Source organism: Chondrus crispus, genomic scaffold (genome assembly GCF_000350225.1).
Source record: "Chondrus crispus Stackhouse genomic scaffold, scaffold_70, whole genome shotgun sequence".
Lineage (NCBI taxonomy): Eukaryota > Rhodophyta > Florideophyceae > Gigartinales > Gigartinaceae > Chondrus > Chondrus crispus.
In genome coordinates this window covers 61,185-81,372 of record NW_005178634.1, presented here as the reverse complement: position 1 = coordinate 81,372, position 20,188 = coordinate 61,185, and the positions used below count along the sequence as shown (strand labels likewise).

Sequence of the window (20,188 nt, the reverse complement as noted above, 5' to 3'; positions counted from 1 at the left end):
TTGATACTTCCAGCGGCTATCGCCTGTTAAATCTGAGATGAATAGACATCACCAAGCGCGTTGAAGAGAGTGATTCCAAGTGCACTCAGCATACTTTTCGCTCGTTTGTCACCACTTTTTGCGTACATCTTGACTGTTGTTGTCCAGAGAGAGACTTTCTTTCTCCACTTCAACATATCTGTTTCTGATGTCAGTGGTGGTGGAGACAGGATGTCCAGCCTGTTGATATTCCTTATATTCTCTTGTATGCTTTGATATCTCCAGATCTGATTGAATTGATATTCTTTTTCTACGCTGAATCTAAATGGTCCTCTCCCTCGTAGTACCCGAATAAGGCCGGTTTACGAGAGGACTGATTTCTACGCTGGTTCAAGTACCTGTACATGTTGCCTTACTTCTCTCGTAATATGAGCTCAAAGCCGAAATAAGGTGTCTGGAATGTAGTATAGGCTCTTACCATTCATCTGGGCCACATTTTACTGGTTTGGCGGACCCACACTTCTGTGGTAATCTGCCAGCGGAACTTTGGGTATAAAATGGGTAGCCACTCGGCTACGATGGACAGAGACAGAACATCATCTGTAAAGAAAGGAAGTCTCCGGTTCTCAAACTGTGCTCAAGGGTCTATCTACAGTTCTCTGCTCAACACAGCCTAGTGGGTTGTTCTGGAATAGAGCGGCCACCTGGGCCCATAACTGTGGATTCCCCCATGTGTTGTAGGCGTCAAGGGGGATAAAGGGGTGGTACCTTATTCTACAGGCAATAAGTGAGAGCACAACGGGCTCGTAGAGTCGCCTTTCCTCCACCGGTAGATCCTTTTCTTTTCGCTTTTTTGCTTGTCCAATTCTCGGCTATCAGTCATTGGACTTGCTCTACTTATATTGGTCGTTAACGGCCTTTGGCGTTGTTATCCTAAGCTGTCTGCATTACTAATGCAGTTGCATTGCCATCAGAGTTGCGGTCGCCTCGGAGTTGCTACTGTCTCCTCGCCGTGGCATTGACTCTGTTGCATTGGCTCAATTGCACTAATCAGGGTTGCAGCTACATGATCGGAAGCAGTCCGATTCACTGTAGCACAATCTCTGTCGCATTTGTGTAGACATCAACGGCCGTCTAGCACAACGAAATCACAAATTACAACAACTGTATATGGCAATGGCCTGCTGCTTTCTCTTTCCCTCAGGTAATTCTATTTATCATTCCTGAACTCACACCTAAACAACCCCCCAGGGATCGCCCCGTTTGCGGTCTCTCGACAGTTTTCGCTGGAATCGACAAGCAAATGCTTTACCTGTAGTGATGGCCTTCTGATTTAAGAAAACAGATGTGAAATCGCGCCTTGCGTTGTCTAGAAAAATAAAATAACTTTTGACCTCATATCCCTAATGCTTTCCCTTGTGGCCAGTATACTGGCCACAAACTTTAAAAGTACAGAAGTAACTCCAATCTGGTCAATCCCTGAAACGAACCAGGTAACACGGCGCAGCAGACTTGCTACATTCATTGAACGAAACATGAGAGACTTTGCCTTAATTATGGGTCTTCAACTGTAACCCAAAGTTGAAGCTATCTGACCAAGTTTCAGAGTGACAAACTCCTTTTTGGCCAGTATACTGGCCACATGGGAAAACATAGCTTGCGTAAAGGTAAGGTTCCACATTTTATTCTACACATTCAAGACTACCTCAAACGTTCGACATGCAACAGGTCCGTATTACCGAAATATTAGGACCTAGCCCTTACTCTCGAACCTATTCTCGGTGTGGGTGTGGCTGGGTGAATTTCATCATCTTCTCCCACAACACTGCAAGTTGCACCATTGTCTCCCTGACGGCCTGTGCCAGCTCTTGCAGCAGTCAAATCTGTCTCACATGGTTCTGCAGCGACAATGTTACGGGACACAGGATGGGACAATTGCCGAGTCTCAACCACTTTCGATGAATGCCAAATAGAAAAACAGCTCTTGCGTAGCCCTGCCTATGTCCGTACGCATAGTCGTACTGGACCAATTGAGCACACATAAGATGTCTGATGTCCCCTGTATCCTGTCCGATTCTGTCCGCACAAAGAGCAACGATTGACCCCTGTTTTCTGTATTGGGGTGTGATTTTTAACATTTAAGCGCAGTTTCCGTCCATCAGTCGAGTTGTAAAATGTAAGACGATTCCGCTTCCGTGCTTTAGCCTTCGTGATTAGTGCGCTTCCTTCAGAAGATCCCCAGGTAATTTCCATGCGAGCCTCCTCAGTATTTGAATTTTCTTGGAGGGTATCGGCATGGCTCAAAAGTTCTTGGGAAACATCAAACATAAAATCAGCCGTTGCCTGCACTTTGTTAAGTGCATTTCTGTATTTTTCTAATGACTTAAATGCTTCCGTCGATTCGAGGAGGTCCACCCTTTCAGACATCCTCCAGCCTATGAAGGAATTAATGGCGATGGTTTTCAGAATTTGGGAGACGAGCTTTTGTTCCCACTGGAATTGTGACGTAGAGGATCGTAAGATTGCCCTTTGTTGAGTGGCCCCATCCACGCCTGCCTTTGTCTTTGAATAAAAACTTTGTGACGCGTGCTTGAAGAGTTTCAAAGGAGGGAAGGGACCACTTAATCTCACACGGTCATCGACCAGTTTCCAAAACTGATGTCTAGACATGACACACTCCTTGTCTTCATCATTGATAAATTTTGGGACGGTTTCCGCCTCTATGTATGCCCATTGCACCAGTTCTGAAGTTTGTGCAGTCAAAATGGATTGACAAGTAACCAAATGAAAATCCGAACAATAAACATACACCGCGTAGAGAAGTCCTGTCTCTCCTGCAGCTAGGTAAATAGCCACATTAACGTCCAAGATCATCATTTGATGTAGCACCTGGGCAGTATGCAATTCTGGAATGTATTTTCGGAATGTTTCATCTCCAACCCCACAAAACACAGCATCGCCTGTTGCTAGCTCTAGTGCAGTGTTTAAACTTTTGGAGGCTACCCTTGTCTTGATTTCAACCGTTGCAAGCACACATGGTATCCCATTCTCGTTCACCAGATGACCCTCCTCTGTGTTAAACTTCTGTAATATTTGCGCGTGAACCAGTGCTATACCATCTGAGAACAAGCCAAGTATCGGGTATTTTCATTGCCAGCATGCCGCACTCAAATACAGTCACAATAAATGGCAAAGACGTTGAAGCACTTAAAACAGCACCTTCGTTTGCACTCCCCCTCATCATTGCTTCCGTGGACACCTTGGAACTGAACCATCCCTTGAAGAACACTTCAAACCACTCCCTACACGTCATTTCATTATGTGTATTTGTCGTTTCAAGGCCTGTTATTGTTCTGAATGCAGAGCTTTTCAGGAAAACAATTCCAGCATTTGTCCCCGTCACCCTAAACTGACGAAGCACAAACCAGTTGGCACACCTTTGACCAACTGTCAATATCTCACATGTCCCCGAAAGGTGGGTCTCTATTTCCGCCTTTAAAACATTACTCTCAGTTCCTTCACTCCCGAATAAAGTGCGAATGGTGTCCATTCCAGCTTTTGGAAGAGCTGACCACGTATTCAACCGGTCCTGTACATGTTCTGGCACAGTGTACAGGAACTGTAGGACCTTTCCATACTTCTCTGTTCCATGCTCACGAACAGCTATTACTGATACCTTTTGTGTTCCCAGCCTCGCACACTCGGACACTCGCTTACGCGCAAAAAAAGATGCCGGTCCAAGCTCAGGAGAATCATCAATAATGAAAATGTTACGGCGGTCATTAGCCAGGTGTTGATCAGCCCCAACAGTTCCTTGTCCAGCCACAGTTGAAGAAGTACCACCGTCTACAGTACTAGAAACGCCTTCTTCATTATGTACATTAGGGACTGGAGACACGGCCTCCGAAGACGGCGTATCCCTCGGGGTACTTGGTCTGTGTACCGTCTCGGCTGTAGGTGGTGAATTGCTCTCAAATTCCTCTATGTCATCATCCCTAAATGGCTTCAGAAAAGAACGTGCAACGAATGGATGACATTTTGTCAAGTGCTCTGGCATGACCAGTATAGAACCCAGCTTGTGCTCCATTAGAATTTTCATAAACGCCTCCTTCCCATACCCCCTATCTGCTGTCACAACACAACCATTTAGAGAATCTTCTCCTCGGCCATCGACAAGAGTGTTGATCAGTTTCCGAACAGAGTCCAACTGTTTCTCACCTCTGCGCCTGAAACGTATACCCAACACGACTCTGAACAATGCATCCGCTATGGCATCAGGTGAATGGCCCTCTTTATCCGCTTTCCGGCTACTTATCATTTTCACTTGATTATCACCAGCCCTTGTTCTAAAAAGGTCGTCATCTAGAGTTGCAAAAAGGTGCAGTGGGGAGAAAAAGACCCTTTTAGTTTCCTTAAATGCCAACGTCTCAAACTCAGATAATTGCCTTGTTTGGTCCCGTTGCGACTGCCCAACAAAATTGCCATCATTCCCTCTCCCTGATGGAGAATACGCGAGTATGTTAGTTGCAAAGAAGCGTGCCCGTTCCAACGATGGAACAGTGCTTCCCGATAAACGTAGAATAGAAAGGGCCTTCTCAAAACTGAACCCCGTACAATGCGAAAATAGTAGTATTGAGACATAGCAGTATTCATCCGCGAGTGTCACCTTTGTCTCACTCTCACCTCGCAGTGCAAGTCCCTCGTTAACCCATTGCGCACATTGCTTTAGGACATCATTCATAAATAAAACCACAAGCCCGGCCCTCGTCAGGGACAGGCATTTAGCAGTACATTCCATTTTCATGTTCACAATGGCGGACTTGCAGAAAAATCTCGCCCGCTCATCTATCATGCTTCCAATAAATTCTCTTTCCATCATTGCGGAAGAACAAGGCTGCCTGACTTCTGTCCATCCGATGCTTGGGTCACGAACGTGTGAATTATTCTGAGCAGAGCCGCCCCGCCCACGACCTCTCCCCCTTCCTCGAGCCCGTCCGCGCCCTCGTCCGCGCTCCTGCCCCCTATCTCTCCCCCTACCTGTGCCTCTCCCACGGCGCGTTACGCTGCCTGTTAATGCTCGTTGCTGGCCTGTAGTCGCGGTAGCTCCCGGTCCACGCCCTCTTCGTCTGGATAAAGGGTCTACGTTTGGGACACCTTCCGCTATCGGTACAGGCGTGCTCGTACCAGGCTCAGCAATGCCAACAGCGCCTTGTGCATCTGCGTCCAGCTGCTGCACATTCAACTGAGTAGATTCGTTCTCAATGAAAACGTCGATGAGATCAAGAGAAGTCATTTGAAGGAGAGAGTTCAGAGGGGCTGATGTTTCCAAGTAGTGGAGGGGGGGTTGTTTGTATCTCTTCGAAAATTTATCCGATTTCGAATATTGAAAGTCAAGATGCCTCCTGTAAGACGACTCTCTTGGAATGAGATTAACTTGTGTCTTGCACCCTCTGGAATATAGAGTTAGTGGACTGTCCATAGACGGTTAAAAACGCTCTTGTGGCCAGTATTGTGAATGCAGTTTGATGCAGTGCCGTGACGTGACACGAAATACGATTATGATGCGATTGACTCAACGCGACTTGGGATTTGATTCACTTCTACCTTCTCTTTGCTGTGTTTCCGCTGATGCAGATTCACTTGTACGAACTGCCCTGAGACATCCATGTTTCACTTAGTTACACTCCTCTTCATGCTTTGTCTTTGTTACTCTCTAGACTTTAGTTTCTCTTGCGGTAGTACTTAAGGCTTCTCCGCGGCTTTGAAACTAAGGAATCGATCATCCGCCGCACTCAGCTTGTGCCAACAGCCATATTGCAGTAAACCAGCTTCTTTCTTTATGCTTCGATCAAATCGCTACAGCGCCACAGCTTTCTAAGTTATGGGCCCAGATCTACCCTCACGCCCCAAAGTTTCTTGGGATCTTGGCAGTGCGCCCTGGACCAATGCAAGAGGATCTCAAGAGGGTTACTGCGATGCGGTAATCCAGTGGAAGGCATTCCACGATCGTTTGCCCGAGTCGAACAGCAACAAGATTCCTGAGGATTTACAAGGTATCATCTTCCAGTCGCAGTTATTCAAGCGTGCTATAGACTTTTGCAAGAAGGTTCCGACAGCCACGATCCAGTCTGCACAAGATGCACTCGCCATAGCCAAAGCAATTCACAAGGTCGACCCTCTGTCGACGATCTCAGACACATTCCAGAAATTCTCTACTGTGCTTCACACGATTCGAGGCAACACGGAATCGCTCCGCAACTTTGAGTCTCGCTTCGAGGCAAACATTTGCAGCTACAAGTCAGCAGCCTCAGGTGCCAAGTTACCTGGAGCTCTCACAGCCTTCATTTTGCTAAGCAATGCAAATTTGGAAGATACACAGCGTGTGTTAATCCTCTCCGCAGCGGCGCCGAAGCCTGGAGACGTTGATGAGAACGAGGAAGGCCTCCTCAGCATGATGAAGTAGGAGGATATTGCGTCCATCGTTCGCTCTTTGGATAATCCGAAAGGCCCTTCCAAGACACCAACTGTAGCTCATCCTGCAATAACAGCCCATGGAGCATACAACGGTCCGAATCGCTACGGAAAACCACGTCGTTCCCCAGAAGAAATTGCCGAGCTTAAGAAACGGTCCCATTGCAAGGCATGCAATGAAAAAGGCCATTGGGCTGGTGATGAAGCCTACTCGAAGAAAGGCGCAAAGCAGATGCAAAACGGCCAGAATGGTCGCAACCAGCATCAGAACGGCAACAAAGGCAAAACTGGTACTGTGACGTTCAACATGGCTCGCCTCACTGACGCTGTGGCTAACAGTGGTTCCGCCGAAACACTCGCCGCGCATTCAGTTAACTGTGAAGCAACGAAAGTTCTTGGCCCCGTTGTCGACGATGGTGCTCCATACAGTGGAATGGGTTTGGACGAATTCCGTCAACTGCAGTCTACCATTATGCCTACTTGGGATGATGTATTAGATCCTCTACCCGCCGTGGTTGCGGACAGACCTTTCTGGCAGTATGGAAAAGGCAAGCATGCAAGTAAGCCTCGCAAAATATTGGAGTCTCTCTTCTTGACCATCTTGTCTGATCAAGGTACCCCAGTGAGCATCCGGCACCTCCTCATCGAAGGTTCTTCGCAATGGGTAATTGGAAGAAATGTCACGGCGAATGCCAACATCATTCATTTGAATGGCAACTTCCTGCAGCTACCCGCCAACAAGAGTGGGTTTGTTAACACGCCACAGCTTACTGACCATGATTTCCATAGTTTCCTGCCGCGCGACAGGTTCTACCACGCTGATTTTGCGTCGACACAAGACGCTGATGCTACCGCAATATGTGCTTCTTCTGCCTCGCTTGCATGGCCGGATGTCAAGAAGGTGATCGATAGGGTTCATTCGCATGTTTGTGGACATTCAAACTATGGAGATATTAGTCTTCTGCTCAAAAGGTACAAACTATGGACTGATGCTGGCTCGAAGTATCTCTCCCAGGTTCTCGAGCGTTGTGTTCACTGCGATGTCGTCCAAGCTCCTTCTGGAAATCGCCCTGTCTCGTTGAGTGCTATGTCTCGGCACTTCAACGACGTTGTCTGTGTAGATCATTTACACATCGGCGGTTGCGATATCTTTCATGCCATGGATGCTGCATCCCGATACTCCGTTGGAGCCGTTGTTGATTCAACCTCAATGGGAGAGGCAATCCAGCAAATGGAGTGTTGTTGGATAACACCATTCTGGGCGCCTGCAGAAATTCAAGGGGACAAAGCCTTCGACAACAGCATTTTCAAAGAACACTTCAAATCTCAAGGCACAGACTTTCGCCCAGTTCCTCCTCGTCGTCACAGCAAAAACGCAATAGAGTCCAAGCATCGAGTCATTAGGGACATCTTATCTTCGCATGGAGTCCGCAAATCCTGATGTTTCGGAGAAGCTGCTTGTGGTGCATGCTATCCGCGTATCAAACGACCTTTATAGAACTGATGTCGCCTCGGCAAATGAGCTAGCGCAAGGCTACACGCGACCGCTCGTGCACGGTGATTTGGTTAAGTTCCCTGATGATATTCGCGAAGCTCATGATGAGCTCATTGCAAAGAGGAAACTGAACACTATTTTGCGAATGAACGCCGTAAAGGACAAGCGCGTCAAGGTTGGTGACGTTGTGCAGGTTTTCGTCCGACGCGAACACGAGAAGCGAGGTGCATGGTCCGATGATAAGCCAGTGTTGAATTTTGATGCACCCTCACAAACCGTCACCGTTGCAGGAGCGAAAGGTAAGTACGTTCAAGCAGCAGTTGAGGACATTAGACACGCCGTCAAGAGTGACTTGAACCTGGCAGTTGCTATTCAGGAAGAAATCGATGCGTGCGACAGGGGCATTGTTGATGCCATCGAAGATGATCAAGATCAAGAGGAAAATAACGCAAAGGAAGTTCAAGTGGATGACAAGCAAGACCAAGGTGATGCTCTGGGGATTTTTGGAAACAGTGAACAAGCCGACGAAGACCCAGACGTTCCTAAAGATGATCGAGATGGCGAATACAATGATGCGCTAACGTACTTCCCTGGAAATGCTCCTTCACCCCATGCTCATCCGATAAAGCTCAGGAGTATAACCGTTCCCCTTAAATCTGCCGAAATTGAACTGCAGCCAGGGACATGTCTCACAAGCAATGAGCAGAATGACCTTAAGAAGTATAGTGAGAGATTCAAGTCGAAGGAGTTCCTACTGCACCAAGCTCAAGGACTGCCAACTTGTATAACGCAAAATTCGTACGACGCCGAAGAAGCCAGCTTTCTCAAGACGTGTTCTCAGATTCATGTGTCCAACGCACCGAAGAATGGCAACATTATCAGCAGCCATGTGATTTACAAGATAAAGGATCTCGACGATGGGACGAAGTTCTGCAAGGCTCGCATAGCCCCGCATGGCAATAAGGACACCGAGAAGGACAATATCAAGACAGATTCTGCATCCTGTCCGCCCCTTGGCTTTCGCATATTGTTCTCTATTTGTGCTATATACAACTTCTTCCTCAACAAAGTCGACATCAAAAGCGCCTTTCTTCAGTCCGGGTCTGCGAACAGAGATGTATACGTCGTGCCGCCGCGAGAGTGCAGTAATCGCAAACTGTACTGGCTGTTAAATGTCGCAACATACGGACTCGTGAATGCTAACGCGAAATGGCAACTGCACTCAGACACAACGCTTCTGGACATGGGCCTGACTGCAGTTGTGCACATACCGCAGCTCTTTTACCTGCTTCAAGGAGGCAAATTGGTCCTCATTTTGGCAAAAGTGGTTGAAGACATTCTTGTTGGGGGTCCCGATGATATAAGAAAGAGGTTTATCTCAAAGCTTGCCGCTGTGTACAAGATCGGAACAATTGTCCATATGTCGGGTACGTTTCGGTTTTTTGGGCTCAGCTTGTAACAAGATGAGGAATGCACGATACGGGTATCCGCTGAGGAAAAGCTTCAGGAAATAGCCCCGTATATCCTAACAAGACCTCGCAGGAAGGACACCTCGTCAAAGCTGAATTCTATAGAATGCTTCTCTTTCCAGTCAGTGAACGGCTCACTTGGTTTCTTAGGGATGACAGCTAGCCCCTTTGCAGCGTTCGCTTCGAGTTATTTGCAACGGACGGAGAACGGCCCAACCGTTCACGACATCGTCCTACAGAACAACATGCTAAAGATAGCGAAGTCGTTTGGGACACAATCGGTATTCAAGCGCCCGATCGACCCGGGAGGATACGACGTACAGGTTGTTATGTTTTCCGATGCAGCACGGCCCTCGACGTCTGGCCAACTTGGATTTATAGGAGGTCTTTTGCTGGGAGGACTGGAGATTGGCTCCATCATGCACACTGTAGCTTGGGCATCGCACCTTTCCAAACGCCCAGTCAAGTCCATTGCTTCCGCCGAGATTCTTGCCGCAGGTGATCCGATCGATGAAGGAAAACTACTTGCCAGTGTTTACTCTCTTTTGCTAAGAACAGATGTTCACCTGTACGTGGTTGTAGATTCGAAGGACCTGTTCTCATCTCTATCGACATGCCGCACGCCCGAGGATAAGTCCATCAAGGCCGATGTTCAACTCTTGCGCTATAACTTCGAGACACACCAGATCAAACAGGTCATTTGGATACCAGGATCTATGAATCTGGCTGACCCTCTCACGAAGCGTGACAGCCCCTTGCTCCAATCGTTGCAGCTCATGCTTTTCGATGGCACGATACCTCTCCATTTCGAGAAGTCCGAATCTCGTTTGTCGGACACGAATCTTGGTTAACACCTTGCAATCTTTCCGAAGGGCGGGAATGTGAATGCAGTTTGATGCAGTGCCGTGACGTGACACGAAATACGATTATGATGCGATTGACTCAACGCGACTTGGGATTTGATTCACTTCTACCTTCTCTTTGCTGTGTTTCCGCTGATGCAGATTCACTTGTACGAACTGCCCTGAGACATCCATGTTTCACTTAGTTACACTCTTCTTCATGCTTTGTCTTTGTTACTCTCTAGACTTTAGTTTCTCTTGCGGTAGTACTTAAGGCTTCTCCGCGGCTTTGCAACTAAGGAATCGATCATCCGCCGCACTCAGCTTGTGACAACAGCCATATTGCAGTAAACCAGCTTCTTTCTTTATGCTTCGATCAAATCGCTACAGCGCCACAGCTTTCTAAAGTATACTGGACATAAGAGCAAATCTGACTTTTTTAATATTTATGTTATGTCCAGTATACTGGCCACATGGAGCATTAGGGATATGAGGCCTAACGGTCCGATGGACATTAGCAAGAAGGCGCATCATGGGCTGGTGCCATCACACTGGTGCGCTTGGCTCGAAAAATGGATCGAAGAAATGTGCAACTCCCCCGCCTCCGCAATTGTAGTGCAGGCGTTGATGGCTAGACTTTGTAGTAGACCAGCAAGGTATCTTCCGATTGGACGTGGGAACACATGGCCGTGAAGTCAGATGTGAAATCGCGCCTTGCGTTGTCTAGAAAAAATAAAATAACTTTTGACCTCATATGAGGCCTAACGGTCCAATAGACATTAGCAAGAAGGCGCATCTTCGGCTGGTGCCAGCTCACAGACGTGCGAACACATGGCAAAGAAGTCTTCGAGCTCAGATGCTCTTCTTTGATCAGGAGAATGCTCCATGGTGAAGTGACGAAGCGGCATCGTCTAAAATACGTGCATGCAAGAAAAAAACAAAGCGACATTTGGGAAATGGTGGCACACATGACATCCTTCATATCATTTGGTAGAATACGAAGAGAGATTAAGGACTTTCATTGTTATGACATCAGAATATAAGAAAAAGTGGTCGATATGTCAAATCGTATTGGCAGGAGGTCCGCATATTTCATGCAATGGCAATGAGTCAACATAATCCTCAACATGAAAGCGAATCACTGTACACAATTTACATTTTAGTCTTTTTCGGTCGTCAGCACACCATAATTTCTGGGATAGCAGTACACATCACAATTTTAATGGAACTCGGTGTCACACATCCTGGATTTTCATTGCAAACAGTGCATTTCAACTCCCATTTTTTTCGAAACGATACACATAGCGAAATTAATTGGCGGCTGCGGTCCATTCTCGGACTTCATCGGTAATCGGTACACCAAACCTGGCGGTGACAAGTTGTCACCGCCAGGTTTGGTCGTATTGAATACGAAGAGGCGAATATTTCGGCACTTTGTTGCGAAATGTATGTAAGAATATTCCCGTCGTCGTCGGACATTCACCACCGCCGTCGATACCCATCCTTACGAGTGTGTCGCACGCGACAGCGCCCTACCTTGGCCATTCGCTTCTGCAGTATACATCATTTGCCATTTCATGTCAGGTATGTTCTCCCTCCGCCATTATACATTATAAAACCACCGTTTTCCATTGCGAAGCATTGCCGCCTGCATTGCCATTACTATTTGAGCACCAGCACCGTTTTGCCATACTTTTATATGTCCACTTTTAACCACTCCTAGATCAACTGCGGCGACCATGTCGTATTGTAGTAACTCGTAACACCGAACTGCAGTTAAATCTCACTGTTTACGCTGATGTCCATTTACGTGGTCATTATGACGGCCATGTCCAGAAATTCCCAAAAACAAAAGTATTGAAGGCATGCTACTACCCAAACCGCTGGAAAGGGGATGCCGTACTATAGGTGGTTTCAAACGTGGTTAGGTAATCATCTGATAATGGTCGCTGATTGGTATTATAATCCGTATTATAATCCGTATCGAAGCATGACAAGGCTTATGAATATCATCGAAACTCTCACTGCGAGTAGCGAGAGAGTACTACATAAAGCCATTGATTACGTTTGCCTTAACTGCATGGACTGAAAGCAGGGCCGTACAAAACTTCCAGTCTCGTGTACAGCCCTGCTTTCAGTCCATGGAACAAGCAGTTAAGGCCTGGTTGGACGACTTCGCAGTCCACGCCGGTACCGAAGGTGCTCTCATTGCGCATCTTCGCACCTTCTTCCAGATCTGCCGCGACCGGAACCTGAAGGTGTCCGCCAAGAAGACTACTCTTTTCGATACCACTCTACACTGGTGTGGCTATGTCATTGATGGAGACGGGGTTCGCTGTGACCCTCGCCGATTAAGCGGTCTGAAAAATGCTTCGCATCCAGTTACAGCCGCCGAGCTCTCCCAATTTATCAACTGCCTCCAATGGATGTCAATGTACCTTCCAGACTATGCTTCCGGCGTCACGCCTTTGAGGGAGCTATTGGAAAAGGCCTACGAAATATCGGGCAGGCGTACCTCGCGCTCAGTCCAGAACATTCAACTTAAGGATATCTCATGGGGCAGCATTCACATTGATGCCTACGAGCAGCTGCAGGAGCAGCTGCGGCAGGCCGTCAAGCTCGCGCACAGGGACCAGTCAAAGACGCTCTGTATATACACCGACGCATCCGATGAGCATTGGGCTGCCGTCATTACTCAGTGCCAGTCATCCTGCATGACCCGGCCGCTGGAGGACCAAATGCACCAACCGCTGGCCTTCCTTGGATCCTCCTTTAACCAGACACAGCAACACTGGAGTACCTTCGAACGCGAGGCCTTTGCAGTGTACCAAGCTTTCGAAAAGATGGATTACATGTTGGCCTGTGAGGAAGACATTCATTTGTTTACTGATCACCGCAATTTGTTATTTGTGTTCAACCCCACCGCGCTGCGACCCACTCTCGGTCGACACATTATCAATAAGGTACATCGGTGGGCTCTCTATCTCTCCAGATTCATGTATAGTATCGAACATGTAGACGGGGATCGGAACATTGCTGCCGACATGATGACGCGTTGGTTTGCGGGATATCGTGGAAAGCGCCATATGGTACGCCGAATCAGTAGCACCTTGCAACAGCAGGACCTAGTCCCGTCCCCTCATGACGCAGATTTCATGTGGCAAACTGAAGAATCCGTGCGTCAGTATCAACAACAAGCACTGCCGCATCCTGAGAATTTAACTCTGGGTGCTGATGGGCTTTTGCGCCGCAACGGGCGCATATGGATTGCCCCTGACAATGTCGAGCTCCAGTTCAAGTTGCTAGTGATTTCGCACTGCGATACAGCTGGGCACAGGGGAATAGAGTCCACCTTAAGCACCCTTGCGGAGGTGTACATATGGGATGACATGGAATGCGACGTCAAAGAGTTTGTCGCTAGTTGCCTTCATTGCATTGTGGCGAAAACCGGCCAACGTATCCCCCGCCCTCTGGCTCTTACGCTACACGCCTCATCCCCAAACGAAGTCTTGCACTTCGACTTCCTCTTCATGGGTGTCGGCACGGACGGTCTGAAGTATTCGCTCATTTTGAAGGATGACCTCTCCACCTATCTATGGATTTGTCCCTGTGTGGCCGCGGACGCAAATACTGCGGCTCAAGACGTCGCGCGCTGGATAAGGGTCTTCACTCCGCCCTACTACTGGGTGTCGGACCAGGGATTGCACTTTAAGAACAAGGTGATGGACGCGCTGGCACGACTGCATAAAATCAGGCATCAGTTTACTGTAGCCTACTCTCCATGGGTTAATGGGACCGTTGAAGTATGCATGAGGCATGTCCGCGCTGCGTGCACGGCCCTGCTCTCCGAACTCAAGCTAGGCCCACATGATTGGCCTTTGGTCATCGAGACTGTTATGTCTGCGCTAAATGAGGCCCCTTTAAAGCGTCTAGGGAAAAGGGAAGATGGGACTTTCCGCACACCACTCGAAGTCATGACTGGAATTCGTCCGAATCGGTCTACGCTGTCTGTTCAGCGCCCCGACGGCAGTAATCCTCTTACTCTCGGACAAGTCCGTGTACGACAGCTCATCAATATCTCGTTACTCCAACATTCTATTGATGCCATACACAAGGACGTCAATCACAAGGTCACACGGAATAGAGAGCGTCAGATACAGCATCATAACAAGAAAACAAACTTGATCGTGCCGAACTTTGAGATTGGGGATTTCGTGGTTGTCAGGCGCGCACAGGACCGTGGGCACAAGCTCACCTTTCGCTGGACAGGTCCGCGCCGTATCACGCGCGTTATTAGTGATATGGTTTACGAGGTATCTACCTTGTCCGGCGGTTCTGTAGAGATTGTGCATGCAAGTCGCTTGCTCAAGTATCGCGCCGCCCTCGACGGTGCTACAGTCTCTGAGAAGCTATTGAAGCAGGCTGAGCACCTCGAGACCCGATTTGAAATGGTGGATAAGTTGGTGGATATCGGCGAGGCCAATGATGGAATTTTCGTGCAGGTGCAGTGGCTGGGGCAGCCGGATCGTACCGACTGGACTTGGCAGCCTCTACAAGAGCTCTTCACAGATATTCCTGACTGCGTTTCAACCTTTCTCCGCACTTGCGACAATACGAAAGTCGCTGCAAAGGCACTTTCTCAACTCGGCATCTCGGATTGATGCAACCAACCGACTTCGTGCTTTCTTGCATGGGGCAGTGTGGATGCTGGTTACCATAAATGGCAACATCTTCTGTTGCGGAAAGAAGAGTTCTACTGTACCCATAAGCGGAGTTATGTCGTGTTGTGTTTTACTGCGTTAGCTACCGAGACTAGCTCGTTAGCACTTCGTTTACTACATAAACACTCTTGCCTCCCCGTCTCGACAGAGGGAGGCAGAGGTCGTTGAGTCATCATCTTTCAATTTCCGCCGGCGCGGAGGTACACTGTCTACACAAGGCTTATGAATATCATCGAAACTCTCACTGCGAGTAGCGAGAGAGTACTACATAAAGCCATTGATTACGTTTGCCTTCAAGTCCAACGAACATCCAGAGTAACAATATCCACATCCATGGGGTCAGTGACAAAGACGTATGCGGGTCTTGAGGAGGCAATTCCATCCGACCTCTTGCAGGAATGCCCTTGCAATACCTCCTCAGAGCCAGAAGGGTTTGTTCCTGGGTATCCATCCTTTTCGGTACACTTGAACAATGCGGTTGGAAGCATTGCTGTGGTGTATTTTGGCGTCCAGCGCCAAGTTTTGAATGATTCGAGGAAGAGGGAAGGCTCCCTACAGGCTGAACTGATGGCTGATTTGTTTGTGTCGAAAATCAAAGGCGCATTTCAAAACGACAAGTACACACCAGCACACTGGGAAAGAGCCTTTTATGTAGATGAGTGTGGATATGCAACTGATCTCTTATTTGGATATTGGTCTGATAAGAGTACATTTGAGAAGTGGGAAGAAACACATGGCAATGAATTTTGGTTCTGCGATCATAAATTGAGTGGACCCGTGGGGATTTTCAAGGAATGTCACTTCCCGAGGCGGGAAGATATTGAAACAACGTTTTCAAGCCCGATGAAGGAAGGTATTACCTTTCTTGAAGGGTCCAAAATCGCTGGGGAAACGAACAAGCATGGATACGACGGCTCAATGATAGATCGTATTCCGCGGTCGCAATGAGAACAACTCGCAGGTGAAGGATCTCTAGAGTTCATTCATACAGGAAGGGGGGACACACGAAGTAAAATGATTACGGTGAACGGAAATGGAAATCTCATTTACCTGCGATCTGGCCAAAACCTGTTGGATGCCGACAGCGAAGAAAAGAGCTCTTACAAACAGGTCATGTCAGGCCCGCTGTCGGTGGGTATGAAACACATTCAGCTTACACGGAGTACAGGGTGTTATTTCAACCGCTTTGTTAGGAGTTTGGATCAGAATGGCAATGAAATTGGGAAGATATTCAGCTTGAGTATGTGGTATGATGTTCACCAGCTACTGAATTGGACAAAAAGCCATGTTCACGAGAGAATCATGGACACCGGTATGGCCATGTATTCGGAAAAAGGACCACATCTCAAGCTTCGTCTCTGGCATGAAGCGTTCTGTCTTCCACATTCAGGCCAGCAGAGTCAGTATTTTGGCTGCCACACTAAGACCGGGCTTCTGAACATGCTAACAAAATTGACGTAGCTTTTAAGATCTTTGTAATTGCAAGTCTTCGTTTTGTTTGAGAGGTATTTCTCGAGCAAAGGCACTATTTCATGTGGGTCACCTGTTATCATGACGACTTTTGGTTGAACTATGCATGGGCACAGTTTCTGCGAAAACGGGAAGAAGGAAATCATAAAGGCAGAGTTCTGCTTAGAGGATAGCATGGGCTCGAGACTGGCCACATCTGCATTCCCCGTCGCGTGGAGCTGGTGGTGAAATGTGATGAGGGGGTCCGAAAAGAAGAGAAAACGATACCAAGCAGATCCACGTCACATGGGCTCAATAAACAGTATCCCATTTCAAAATCATTTGGCGAATGAACTCAGCTAGCCAAAAACTGTTGGTGGCTCGCTCAGAAGGTGCAGTCAGCCATGCTGACCTTCGTCGGTGTCTCGCGACGACAATCTGTGCTTTGTCGACTGCCGTCGCTGGTCTGAAAGTTAACTTTCACAAGCCCAACCTACAGTGCTCACGAAAAGGACTGTACGAGTTGCACCGCTCTAGTGGTTTATTTTTCTTGCTGATGACTTTGATCCTGTGAGGTCAGACGGCATCTTGCGCCGAGTTTTCCTGTGAACAGATCTTAACGTATCATTGCTGTCTCCTTGGAGGAACGACTATACAGGACGGGTCAAGGATGTGGGGTGAAAGCAGCTGATGGGAATTTCCGAGGACAATGTGACCTATGGACAGGGGGTTTATCCAATATGTGACTGATCCGACAAGGAGGGTAGTTGGAAAGGGGAATCCGCCAAAACTGTGATGATCTGGTTGTGGAAACAGGACACGGACTTGAAAATGAAGCGGCGCTCACTAGCCAGCTTCATTCAAACAATGCAATGAATGGTACACGAGCCGTGATTCGTGCCTGGAGCATTGGACTGGCAGCTAGTTTGGGAATTCTACGAGAACTGAAGACGCTGATGTATAACGTGGCGAAAACAATCGACGGGAGTCCGTATATTAATGTGGACGTTAAGCAAGAATGCGTTCCTACTCGTGAAGTCGTTGATGGCAGTCAGACAGGTGCCTCTATGCGCGGCTGCCTGTTCGATTCTGTAAAGTATCGTACAAGCATAGCGGTTATGTATTGTCATGTGGTAAAGTCCCAAACCGTTGAGGTTTGTGCTGTACGATCATATGGCGACCATAGTCTGACCCCAATGCCCCTACCACCGATTCTTGATGCAAGTTTTAGTACGCCGGCTATACTATCTGCACTCGCTATTCAACGTTTTCCACGGCGACCTCGATTATCTTCATTGTTGGACTGCCTTTCACCGAAAAGCAAACCGATATCGAACGAAGCGGGTATCATAACCCCAACCCTATCGTATTCATCTAGAAATGACGAGTGGTGTCAACCATCAATAGCTCATTCATATTCCGATTATATCATCGTATTGGTAAACAAATTTATCATTTCGGAGCTCGGAACGGGCTCAAACAGTGACAAGGAGGAAAACAGCTGTCTTTGAGAGGGGCGATTGTACATGATGGAACGTTTCGAAAGAGGAAATCCACTCCAATGAAAAGGCATGTAAGTGCTGTAGAGTGAGCTCTACAGCACTTACATGCCCAATGGAACCTTGCTTGCCGAATCTCTGTTGCAGAAATGCGAACGCTTCAGTCATATCTCATTTTATAATTCCTCAACGTTTATTGCTTTGGTACTTTGTACATACAATACAGGGAGGCAAAGGATCTCGATGGAGTGGAGAAGGTCTGGTATGCAGCGATAGAGATTATCAGAATTTGTGGATGTCGGGGAGACGATAAACCGACATGCACGCCCGCAAAGCTAGACATGCAGGTTAAAGCGTACGTACCCGATTCTCCTTGACGACGACTGGAGAAACGGTCTCAGTTGACGGCAATCACTAAACGGGCAACGGTATATGATGATCTTTCCGCTAATCTCGATGGGCAGCAGATATAAAATTTAGATTGCTTTTCGGTTGCAACATCCCGATCTCATAGTCTCCACTATTTACCTCCCGCATGCATCCCATCTCCCGCGTTCCCGCCCTTCACGTCTCCGTCCCCACTACGCCATGGCCTTCATCAGTGCGCCCGCGACACTTTTCACGAGCACGCGCGGTCGCGCCATCTCCCCGCGACGCTCCAATCACCGCGCAACTACACCAGTGATGGCGCTTAACGTGCTAGTAACCGGCGCGGGCGGGCGCACGGGCCGGCTGGTGTTGGAGTCGCTCGTGGCGGCCGGGGACGCGTACGAGGCGACGGGGCTGGTGCGGTCCAAGACGCGGGCCAAAGAGTTGATGGAGGAGACGTACAACAAGGTGGAGGCGCTGCTAACCGAGGGTGACATCACCAAGGAGGAGACGCTGCGGGAGCCGCTGAAGGGCAAGGACGCGCTGGTGATCCTGACGAGCGCCGTGCCGAAGATGAACCCGCCCGTGGAGGGACAGGCGCCCAGCTTCTATTACGAGGAGGGCGGCATGCCGGAGACCGTGGACTGGCATGGGGCGAAGCGACAGATCGACCTGGCGATCGAGGCTGGTGTGAAGCATGTGGTGCTCGTCGGGTCAATGGGGAGCACGGACGACGCCAACCAGCTGAACCGGATCGGGAATGGGAACATCCTGCGGTTCAAGCGCAAAGCGGAGCTGTACCTGATCGGGTCCGGCGTGGATTACACGATCATTAACCCGGCCGGGCTGTGCAACGAGGAGCCCGGCAAGCGCGAGCTGGTGGTTGGGCACAACGACGAGCTGTTCACGGTGTACGGGCGCGGGACGATCCCGCGCAAGGACGTGGCGCGCGTGGTGATGAGCGCGCTGTCGACGGAGAAGGCAAGGAACAAGGCGTTTGACATTTTGGCGCTGCCGATCGGCGATGGCACGCCCACGGCCGATGTGGTGCCGCTGTTCGACAGCACTGGGCCCGATTTGTAGAAGGGAAAGTAGTCTGTGAAAGGTGCGGCCACTTGCGTTGAGCGGAGAGAAGAACGGCGTTGACGTGTATGCCGGGGTTTGATAAAGGGGCATTGTGTTCCAAGGTGTATGCGGAGAGGGGGGGCGGGCAAGATAGGCATGAAACGTTTCCCTTACTCGCGGAACCTTCCTCATCGCTCAGCGTAAGCTGTCCCTCCCGCGTTGGCGCCAGTTGCGATGGACACATTGCATTGCGGTTCTCGTTCGCATGGGAGAGGTTGGGAGTGTTTTGGTATGTATTAGAACGTACACGTTGCCACGCACACCACGTGGCCACCGCGTGCTTCGGGTCCACGTGTCACTGACGGGCCAACTAAACTAACGCGCGTAAACAAGCATCCCCCCCGTCTGGCACGAAGCCGCCCATTAACGACAATCCAACGCCGCTCTCCATCCCGCCCCACAGCCGCAGCCACCCCGCCGTCCCCCCACCGCCGCATCGCACCTCAAACATCAGCCCCCTCTCCATCAGCACTCGCACCACGCCGACCAGGCGCGTCTCCCGATAAGTCGACCCTCGAAAAGCTTCTCATTCTGGAGGAGCACCATCCCGGCCGCAAACCCGTACTCTCGTCTTCTGAAGAAAAACTCATCGCCCACAGTGCTATCCAAGCCGCGCAGCAGGGCTTCGTAGTAGACAACGACACAATCATCTCCGTACACGCGCGTATTGCACATGACAGAACAGCACACTACGCCACAGGATTGCCCTCCTCTGACACCATCAGAGCTTTTAGAGCTCGTAATAGATCCCTGGCATACTGTGTGCCGA

At 49.0% G+C, this 20,188-nt stretch overlaps 1 protein-coding gene; it reads left to right on the top strand.

Annotated features, from left to right (window-relative positions):
* Nucleotides 1-18,513: 18,513 nt before the first annotated feature.
* On the top strand, nt 18,514-19,748 carry CHC_T00007359001 (hypothetical protein). XM_005710831.1 is given in 2 exon segments: nt 18,514-19,377; nt 19,378-19,748. 1 exon segment carries the CDS (start codon nt 18,514-18,516, stop codon nt 19,375-19,377), a length of 864 nt encoding a protein of 287 aa, XP_005710888.1. The 3' UTR covers nt 19,378-19,748.
* The last annotated feature ends 440 nt before the right edge of the window (nt 19,749-20,188 follow it).

Bases quoted from the DNA above. Each gene is read 5' to 3' on its own strand.
- CHC_T00007359001 (XM_005710831.1), top strand. From the start codon at position 18,514: ATGGCCTTCATCAGTGCGCCCGCGACACTTTTCACGAGCACGCGCGGT.